The 11165-nt window shown below is 34.3% G+C and overlaps 1 protein-coding gene across 1 annotated transcript; it reads right to left on the bottom strand.

Annotated features, from left to right (window-relative positions):
* Window positions 1–73: 73 nt before the first annotated feature.
* LOC136986393 (DEAD-box helicase Dbp80-like) lies at window positions 74–5461 on the bottom strand. The gene is made up of 12 exons (XM_067283921.1): window positions 5426–5461; window positions 5271–5345; window positions 4625–4721; window positions 4399–4537; window positions 2884–2976; window positions 2692–2794; window positions 2438–2552; window positions 2037–2214; window positions 1631–1868; window positions 1226–1388; window positions 964–1155; window positions 74–692 (listed from the first exon to the last, which is right to left on the bottom strand). Exons 2-12 carry the CDS (start codon window positions 5322–5324, stop codon window positions 625–627), a joined length of 1440 nt encoding a protein of 479 aa, XP_067140022.1. The 5' UTR covers window positions 5325–5345; window positions 5426–5461; the 3' UTR covers window positions 74–624.
* Between the last annotated feature and the right edge of the window lie 5704 nt (window positions 5462–11165).

Raw genomic sequence — 11165 nt, 5'->3', positions numbered from 1 at the left:
GCCGGCGCGGGTATTGTTCCTTAGATATTCGGATGTCGCGCCCCATAAGACAATAAGGAAATTCGAGACATAGTTTTCATTAAAGTCAATAATTTATTGACAACTAAAAATGTTTGCCAATAACAAACACTACGCAGTATCTTTAAGGACACTTTCTGGGGAGAAACAGTAATAAAACAGTCTAAAATAATCATTGTTATTATCTGTTTACTGATAATTACGTATAAATTAAAACTCGGCATGTTTCCATCACACCAAACATTGAAATCTGATGTCGGAAGAAACCATAAAATGTGCTTTTTGTTTATAAAATGCCAACTCATGGAATTTACAAAAATGGACTTAATATAAAAAACTTCAGGATGACCTTTTCATATCTATTTTACACAGCTAAATTCCATACATGAAAATATCTTTTTCTCTGTTTTTTTTTTTCCTTTTTAGAAATAAAATTATAGTACATTTGAAAATAATAACATAAACAATGTACAAAATGTCAATGATTCCAATGAGTGTATTTTTTTTAATGATATTCTTTTTACAAGTTGACAAATTATGCAAAATATGTAATTACAGCTGGAAACGTTTTCCTCTTTCACGACTGGAGTCGTGCGCCCGAGCGGCTTAATCGTCGTGTTCAATTTTCTCAATTTCATCCACGTCTTCGGCGTCCAGTCGGGTGATCTTGCGCTCTGAAACAGAAAATACGACGCGTTTAAAACTTTTGTCGACCAGGAATCTGATCGAGCTTAAGTCAAAGAATTGTACTTGCAATTACTTCCTACATTAAAGTGATTTTTAATTATGATATTTGTTTAAATTAACTTAACAGAAGTGTAAAAATAAAAATGTTCTCGAGTACGTGTGACATTAAATATAAAGATATTTGATTTTCTATACAGTTTTCACAAAGTTGCATGCTATAGAGGCGGAAAATGAGTATATTCATCAGATTTCACTTACTGAAATGATGTTCGATATCTTCTAAGATCTTCATTGTTCTTTTTCCGTCTACCATGTTTATGGCGATTCCAGATTTTCCAAATCTTCCCGTACGGCCAATTCTATGAAGGTAGGTCTCGCAATCTGCATTACCTTTCTGATCGACGGGCAAATCAAAGTTTACGACTAAAGTGACTTGTTCGATATCGATACCTACGGAAAAAAAATTTGCATTTCGTTATTGCAATTTCTGTCAATTTAACAAAAATAACGGTTTCCGTACCTCTTGCACAAACGTTGGTGGTAATAAGAACCTTTTCTTTTGCATCTCTAAACCTGTTGAGAACGGCAATTCGTTGCTCGATTGACAAGTCACCAGACAGAAGAGCAACGGCATGTCCCTCTTTGGTCATTTTTTCGGCCAGCCAAGCTGCAGTACGTCTTGTCTGTAATATTAATTTAAAACATTTAACGTTTTTTTTTATATAATATAAGCATTTCTAAGTTAGAAAATTAAATATTTAATCAGTATTTTCTCCATTTTTTGCCTGTTATGAATATTAAAAGCATAGTAACAATGCTACTAATTAATTACAAATATTTAAGTAAGAGCTAAATTGCTGTCTAAATTAAATTACTGATTTAGACAATATATTAATTAATCAATAAATAAATAAATAAAACATACGTGGCAAAATATAATAGCCTGGCCAATAGATAAAACTCCATAAATATTTGCTAAAGCACTAAATTTATCCTCGGTATTTCTGCACACAACGTAATACTGTTTGATGTTTTCCAGACTCTCGTCTTCTTTCCTGAGCCGTAAAACAACCGGATTAGGCACAATAATTTCGGCAAAATCCATAACTTCTTCTGTGTAAGTAGCAGAAAACATCATCATCTGGCACTCTGGAGAAAGTTGTCTGTTAAAGAGACAAGCAATTAATTCCCTGATGAATCAGACATATTAATAAGTAATTTTATTAGTTATAATTATAGAAATATGTCTAGTTAATGTTCTAGATAAAAGGCGAGGAACCTGTTTTTACACAGAAGGATTTCATAAAAAAACAAGATATGGTTTAACTTACTTGTGAATTCGGATAGACTGATCGTGATGACCTTGGGTTGCGATCATAATATCGGCTTCATCTAATACAAACACCTTAATTTTCTTGACGTCGAAGAATTTGAATCTTATGCTCCAATCTAACACTTTTCCGGGAGTTCCAATGATAACTTGCTCACATATCTTTTCACCTCTAGCCACTGAAAGCAAAATATAAGCTATTATGTTAACAATACTTTTTACAGCAGAAAAATAATGAAATTATTCTACACCAATACTCTGACTCCTATGCAGCTTATACTGTTTCTTTTTATAAACTTAAACTATATATATATAATACTCTTTTAATAGGGAACAGGACATGTAGCTTGTGCAGATCACTAGCAAAATAAAAAGATGATAATATTTTAAAATAAGACTTACATGATTCTCCTCTAACTGCAAAACGAAATCCGATTTCCGAACAGAATTTAGCCATTTGCTTTGCGACACATCCAGTCTGTTCGGCTAACTCGTAGGTTGGCGAGAGAATTAAAACCTAATTTTTAAAACAAAATTAATTAAATTTAAAAACCTTATTTTAGTTGTGGGGTATTTTTTTTAAGTTTATATTTTGTTCTAAAATCAATAAGTGTTTAAATATGTTTCTTACATTAATTAAAATTAACATAAATTACCTGCGGGTATCTCTTATCCGGATCGACTCTGCTTAAACTTGCAAGCACAAAAGCGGCAGTTTTCCCTGTTCCACTCTGAGACTGAGCAATCATATTCTGAGGACTGTTTTATAACAAAAATAATAGAAATTAGATACTTTATAGATGTAAACTACAGATTTTAAAATAAAGTATGAAAGTAAATTCACTTACGGATCCGCAAGTAATGTTGGAAGTGTCGTTTCTTGAATTTTAGATGGTGCATTGAATCCCATTTCGTAAACACCTCTTAGGAGTTCTGGACGCCTACAGATTTTAATAGAAATATATGTTATTTGTTTTATTAAATTATTAAAGTATGAAAAAATAATAATTAAAATGATTTTATATTAAATTTATAGTCAAAAGTCATTGAAATTTGTAATTGTTTACTATTTTCTGTTTTTGTTTTAAGGTTATTTTCATGCTCGTATTATATTTAATTACATAAATATCCAGTAAACAGTTAATAGCTTTTACATTTTAATTAGAAAAATCTCATTCAAAATTACTGTTTTAAACATAATTTTATATACATAGTGAAGTCAATTTATACTATCAGCTATAACAATTTTATTTATAATATATGCTCAATAGATAATTCAGGCATCCAGGTGTAAATAATTGTAAATGACAATTTAAACGAAGTTGAAAATAACCGCACCTGAACCTCGTTTAACCAAGTTTATCTGTGGAACTAGTATCTTGGCAGTGTTATATCGACTCATAAAAGTGATAAGTGCAAACATCTTCACGTACATAATGCTATTTACGAGAAAATGTTGCCAAGAAGAAAGTGTAGTGTATTGTTGCGGCTGCAAGAAAGCAATAAAAATCATCAACTGCTTTTCGAAAACAGAAAAACTGATTTTATGATTCAGATAAATGCAGAATCAATCATTTACAGTGGTTCAAAAGACTCAAAAAGTGATTATCAAGTAAATAAACTTGTGCAGATACTAGTGCTAACTGCTGATGACATTGTTTACATTCATGCATTACATACTAAACATAAGGTATCGTCATTGTTTAATATTATGGTTATTACAGTTGTTTTGGCTGATTTTAATTCCTTTATGTACTGATTCATAGCTTGGTAAGTTTTCTCTATTAGTAAAAATTTAGCTGTAATAATAATAATGTCTAAAAAGAAACTTTTCAGTTATCATTGTTTACATAAAATAATTGGATTCTTCCTTATTTTCATAGGATTCCATAACTATCACTACCAACATATCATCCGACTCCTCTTCTTCTAACAGTGGAATAACAACTCATACCTCCGAAAAATAATAATGCTCATCTGCTCGATAAGACAGAATTGACAGACATTATATCCTACATGTAACAGATAATTGATGTTTACCATTTATACTTCAAATTGCTGTGTAGTAATGTGTAAGACAGCATTATAACTGCTTCCCTGTAAAAATGATGTAAACAATGGTATCTGAAGACAAAAGACTGCACTTATTCATTTAAATATGTTTTAATTCACGAAGAGTCATTTCTTTGAACAATGTAAAAGAAATTAGTGTATATATTTCACATAGTTCAGTTGCATTATTTTTCTTACATGCTTAATATTCAGCACGTGCGCCCGTAAAATTTAGAAAACATCACTTACCGTTAATTACGCTCGAATGCCTCAATTATTTATTTTAAAAAACTTAAAAACATTATACTTACAAGTTTAATTCTTCAAAAGATTTGACGGAATATAAAGGAGAACTTGGATTCTTTCTCTGAACTTCGACATCGTGAGTAGTATGAACGAGTTTAGTATGTAGTATTTTTCTCATTAACGATGCCTCGGCAAGTGGAATTTCTAAAGAAAAAACAAGCGAAATAAGTCAAAAATACTTACTCAATTTTAAAAATTAATAATTTTAACCGACATTTAAACCGATCGTACCCGGTTCATCCGTTTCGCCGTTTCCTAACGATTCTTCTGCCGGTATTTTTACAACAGGCACCATGTGATTTGGAGATTTAATGTTTATGCTTCCAATCTGTAAAATATAATTAATTATAAAGATATTAATTATTAATTGTTTCGGCAGCGGTAACCGATCTTCTGCGCCGTCTTAAGACGTATGGAGCAGGGAATAGAATAGAAGAGAGTTAAAAATTTGCTAGTTCGGCATCAATTTACGAGTCTAAACCACAAACATCCAATATGGAGTAAAGGCAATACATTGTATTCAATGATAATGTCTATATATAGTTGTATAATGACGAAATAGGTTGCAATGACACAATTCTGATTAAAACGACGAAAAAAAATGAACGAAATTCTAATCAATTAACAAAAGGATACAATTCAAAATGTAGATTTAATGATAAAACGTGTAATCAGTCAGAAATTAATCAATTTCAAAACAAAACACGTGCTTCACTCAGTTAATTACCATAGAAACAAAACAGGTTAATTAAAAAGGGGGTATTTAAACTCCGATCGCTTGTTTAGACGAAATAAAGAGAGGATTTTCTTCGATTTTACTGGAAATTCTACCAATCTGATCGCATTTATCCTACACGGTTAGGTTTAAGCACTTTACCTTCTGTGATAGGCTCTTCTCCTGCTCGTCGGCCGATAGACCCCAATCTGCCATCTTCTAAACGATATTTAGCTTCTAAATAACAGAATGAATTAATTCCTAACGAACTTATTCAATCGCAGTCAACTGTAGAATCGAACTCCGTAACTACTCACTCCCGACTCACGGCTTCACAAACGTCACTCTAGATAAAGGAAAGACGCCACCTGGTGTCAAAATCGCGCGTGTACAAAATATTTTTAACTTTTTCGAATATTTCAGCGTTTGTTCGGTTTATATTTACCGAACGCCATAAAAGGAATGAATAAATTAATTAACGTGATATTTTTATTAAGTTAATTAAGTTAATAAACTTCGTTTTAGTAAGTCACGTGATACCATTGGACACTCGAATCCGGAGCCGTATGCAGAAGCCGAAGCCCTGCGTGATGAATTAGTCGGCGGCTTGAATCCATGTTCATTAATGTTCCTAAAGACTGCAAACGGGTATAAGCAGCGATCTCTCCTGTCTACCTTAACACAAATAATAATAATAATAATAATCCCTGCTAAAGTTGAACAATGGTAAAATCGATGTATTTAATTGAAACGATGTGGTTCACTAACAGCGAAATTAACCAGCATCGCGGGAGGCCAGGCATATTTGAAGTAAGAGGTCCCATGTATAGTGTTGACGTTTCGGGAGGAAATATTTTAGTGTAAAGGATTGATGGCGAACAGGCAATGCCGTTGTTGCCCATAAGATACAGCGCCACTAAAATTAATTAATGGGATACAAAGCGAAGTGGGAGCACAATGAAACAGTATGGGCAATCATGTGATTATGAAGTGTAATTAGTGTAATCCTTGTATAAAATAATTTTTTGATACATTAATTAAATTAACAAAAAAATTAGAAAAAATAGAACTCGTACAAATAATCTGTAATAAAATTAAATTTAAATCGTTGAAATTAGGTAGAAATATAAGGAAAAATGAAGGAGGAAGGACGTTGGAGTATCCTAGAATTAACGCCCGAAACTCCTGGAATTTTAGTAAGTTGCAGGCAGTGGAGCGTTATCTTATGGGCAAAAAGGGCAATTGCCTTGAGCCTCGTAAACAGGGGGCCAAAACCTTTCTAATATAAGAAAACATTACTCGAAAAAATTCACTCGAAGAAAAATGCCTGAATTCAACACTGTAAACGAGACTCCCGATTCAAATTCGCCTGAACCACATGAAAGTAAAACGCTCACTGCACATTAACTGTTTCTTGTCGGTTATGACATCGGGCAGGCCTGCAGGGCCTCCGAGAGAACGGTGAGCTGTCGATTATTATGCCTTAATTTTAAGTGGCGAAACTTTTTAAGTTGGTCGTCTTCCATTGTTCGTAGTAGTGGAATATTGTAAAGAAAACCGAAAATATTAATATGATTTTCAATTTGTTCAAATCTTTCTTGTAATGAAGATATGGGTTGATCTATTAGTGCTAAGAAATAATTTCTGTAGAAGTTTCTTTCTGGATCATATACACATTCATCTGCTCTTTCTCTTTCCTAATCAAATAAACGTTTACGTTTTCTTATTCTTACGGTTTTTAATGAAAAAGTATTAAAAATTTACGATAATAATTTAATTTTTGTGGGCCTTGACACTTGGAGCACAAGGCTTAAGCCTTATTAGTCCCTATGTAGATCCGCCCCCGAATACAGTAGAGGAGTTCGAGTCGTCTACCAAAGCGAAACTTTCTCTATTTCCCAAACTTTCGGCTTACATTGAGGGAGTTTGTGATTGAACTAACCACATTGATCATATTATAACTGAAATCATATTTGAAGCCATTTATATTTAAGTATAATTTGTGTACTTCGTATTTCAGTCTGGGCATATGACACGAATGGCCTTGGAAAGTATACCCAGGAAACTTTGTGAACAGAAAATAAGACATTCAAAAGTGAGAGGTGGCCTACGAACAGACGAAAAGATATAAAAAAGAGTTGAATACAATAGGAAAAGTTTATAAGATAATCCCAGAAGAAAAATCACTGGAAAAAATGAAAGTCTTTGCCTAACCTGACATAAGAGTGCTGGTACAGGAAGAGGATGGCGATGTCGTTCAATTGTAATTAGATATTAAATGTTAGTGGGTGTACCTTTTGATAATTCTACAAAATAACATAAACGAAACTTAAGGCATTGGATATTTAAATCAGTTTTCTTTCGTTTTAAATCGTCTAACGATGTGAAATGTAAAAAATAGATAGATAGATAGATAGATATTCGCCACGATATCAAAATTGCACGTCATCTTAACATTCAAATTAATAGCAATATTAATAAAGACAAGAAATGGCATTGACAGGCTTTAATAAAATTTCTTTAAAAACCCCAAATAGCGTTTATTAAAATATCAATAACAAAAATAAACAAATGACGCATTGTTTAACATTATTACAAAGAAATAATCAAAAGCGTTTTCATTATTGGAATGCATTCTCTTCGCTGCGAATTTTCACGTCGCTATGTTTCAAATTTTGATATTTTCGTTATTATTTAGAAAAATTATGACAATTGCTATAACCAGTCATAGATGGACGAAATACGATCCGTCGGTGTATCCTACAAGCGAAAACAATGGATTTGCTACCATCGATAGCAAACAGGATCCACACGAATATGGCTATATCGATGACAAATATAGAAAATTTCCTCTTGAAAGACAGAAATTACATCTTCAAGCGAAGGAAGCGAATTTAAATCCATTTTTGTATAAGATAAAGGAGGCATCTACACTTCATTCAGGGTTTGAACATAATCCTAATTATCCCAAGATAATGAAGAAACAAAGACACTCGATCAAGTCAGAGAGGGATAAGACAATGCCTTCTAATGTCCTCCTTCGCAAAGTAATCACCGTACTACCAATACCAAAATTAAGTTCTACAATGAGCTGGCTCGAATCTAAACTAACAGAATTGAGAGATGAACAGATGAAAGAATTAGATCTCATTTTGATACAACAGTCCATCGCTACAGAGCCAGTTACGAACAATCCGGAAACCGTATCCATCGACGAAGAAATAAAAAGGCGATATTTAACATTAACAATGTCGCTGTCGATTCTGTTTTTAATAACAACGATCACCTTCTGTGGCATGTTGATTCAACGACATTGCTACAATCAGAAAATACGTCGACCTGCCGGACAGAGACAAGAAGAGAAAGTAAAAAAAATGAAACCGGATAAGACAATCTCACCCGAACCTGAGCAACAAGCTCTATTAGAACCAGACGAAGTCGGAGGAAAACGCTCGACCTTCGTCCATTTCTTCGACAATTGACAAGGAATATTCATTCGACAAATTCCTGAGATTGATCGAACGTTTACACGACGACGAAATAAAACAACTCGAAATGACTTCAAGAAGTGCTGAACAGATCTGAACTGTTTTGTTCACTTATGTGACAGAATTTGCATTATTTTTCTATATTTTAATATTTATTTGTGTTTGTTGTAAATTATAAATAAAGAAATACAGTCTATAAACCAAGAATTTATTTATTCTACGTACTACATTATATTGCTATTGCTATATCGATTATGTCGTGATGATATCAAGAAGAAATAAAAAGCTGACGGCAAGCCGAACAATGTAATGATGTGTGATATATTAGAAGGTATGTATGTAGTACAGTATACAGGATCTCTCGTCATTAGGATCAGAGAGAGAAAATCTTTTGGCACAGATTCTTAGCACAGATACTGTTTCCGCATACAACACATACAACAATAGTATTTGAAAACAAAGATGCACAATTACACATTGAAGACAGATATAATAGAAAATATAAGACATGCATAGGACTATTGCATCCAGTACTATAACTCATTTGCAATTTATTAACAAACAAAATACAAGAGTAATGTAATGTATTAAATACAATAAAAAGAACTTATTCTAATTCAGACCGTAACCGCCATGATAGGGCTCGTAGTGACAGACATTCAGCTAGCGGTAAACGCGACCTATTATTTGATATTTTAATAAAAATTAACGGTTAATGTTACCCTTGGTGCCAAGATGGCGGCTGGTCTCCGATTCCAGCAAGGAAACAGTGGGACGCACGTTCTAACCTAACCTAACCTATTCTAATAATTTGGTGCTAATAATTATGGTAATTTATTAGAATGGGTTAGGTTAGGTTAGAACGTGCGTCCCACTGTTTCCTCGCTGGAATCAGAGACCAGCCGCCATCTTGGCACCAAGGGTAACATTAACCAAATTGACTTATGTCGGCCTTCCCCCGGCTTTTCGAAAAAGTACCGGCATGCATACGAGACTGTTTTTCTCTCCTTAAAGTTAATACATTTGCCAGTCAGGCTGGTCTTGTATAATTCCCAGGCTTCTAGGGCCTTAATATGACGGCCGGATGGCCGAGCGGTCAAGGTGGCAGCCTACCGCTCTGGGGACCCGGGATCGAATCCGAACGGGTCGAAATCCCCAGGAATTTTTCGGGGGTGGTCCGTTCGGATATGTCGGGCCCCGTCCCTCACCACCCGGTCGCTCCATTGTGGGCCTGGCCGAACCCATAATGGGCCTTCTAAAAGAGGCCCTCTTAGTGCCCACAGGGCGAAAAGAGTTAAAAAAAGGGCCTTAATATGATCTGTTTGAAACGATTGCCTTATTAATTTGTTTGAAATATTAGTTTTTTTTCCTCACAAATACTATTTGCTTACATTTTAGATTTAAAAAAATTTACTAATGCAAAAGATGATGTTGACAATTGGTTAGGACATAAATAGCAGCAGTGCCGTAACTAGCCATTCCTGTGCCCTGTGCAAGAAATTGCATTTAAGCCCCTTAACTAATTAGGTTTTGAAAATTAATAAAAGAAATACGTGCATTTTTGGCCCCCCTTCCAAGTGGGCCCTGTGCGGGTGCACCTGCCTAGTTACGGCACTGAATAGCAGTAAAAACAAAATGCCTTATCTTTTAGTTTTGAATAGAGAAGCCAGTTTCTGCAATATTTTTCTCTGTTTAAATGTACTTTAGTATAATAAGATACATTAAATTTTCTACCTAGTTCATCTATGGGAAAATCGTAATTTGTTATTTGAACAATGCTTTTATTAATTAATAATAATTCGATTTTCTCAGTGGGTTGTGATGGCCATGTTCCAGGATCGTCTTCCAATATGGTTGATTATTCTTTAGTTTCTTCGTTTGCGCTAAGAAAAAAATCTTCTTGATCTTCTTCATCATTTATAGCTCCATTTTCATTCAATACTTTACAATTTATATTTTGAAATGAAGTTTTACATTGAAATACAAGTTGTTACATTTTAATTATAAAACATTATTATGCTGCATCCTCTTAAACGCGGGGGCCCGGGGCGGTTGCCCCAGTTACCCGGCCCTAGCCCGCCCTGGATTTACAAGCGAGTATCAAGCGTAGCGGCGCGATATCTTTAGATAAAGCTACTTCCTGTGCCAAAATTAGCCATTGTAAGGAAAGCCTCCCAGTGGCAGAGGGGACGAAACCGCCAAACACTGGTAGTTGGTGACGGGTTTGCGTCTGATTGCTTGGACTTTTTCGGGTTTCCTACCGTATCTAGCACTTAAATAAGAGCCAATTTCACCGAAGTATAAAACTCCTCCCGGCAGTCATTCTGTTTTGGAAGATCGTCAACGTGTCGAGTGTTGTCTTAGTTTATCAAACCGAGCCAAACCACAATCTTTGGGTTCGTGTTGAAAATATCATGTGGCAACAACATTCAACGGTATCTAGGCACCTGACACTTTCGACATGTTCGCATTGCTACACGCGTAACTCGAGACTGAGCAATAGCATGGCGGATCCGAAGGCCCGAGTGGTTAATTATTCAAATATTTAAAATTTTTGGTTTAAGCCTCC

Source organism: Centruroides vittatus, unplaced genomic scaffold, assembly GCF_030686945.1.
Source record: "Centruroides vittatus isolate TY-2023 unplaced genomic scaffold, ASM3068694v2 contig_1213, whole genome shotgun sequence".
NCBI lineage: Eukaryota > Metazoa > Arthropoda > Arachnida > Scorpiones > Buthidae > Centruroides > Centruroides vittatus.
Note: the sequence above shows the minus strand (reverse complement) of the source record. Positions and strands in the feature narration are given on the sequence as shown.

Bases quoted from the DNA above. Each gene is read 5' to 3' on its own strand.
- LOC136986393 (XM_067283921.1), bottom strand. From the start codon at position 5,324: ATGGCAGATTGGGGTCTATCGGCCGACGAGCAGGAGAAGAGCCTATCA. The intron at 4,722-5,270 runs GTAAAGTGCTTA...TATATTTTACAG, and splicing joins AGAAGAGCCTATCACAGAAG to ATTGGAAGCATAAACATTAA. The intron at 693-963 runs GTAAGTGAAATC...TTTCTGTTTCAG, and splicing joins AGATATCGAACATCATTTCA to AGCGCAAGATCACCCGACTG.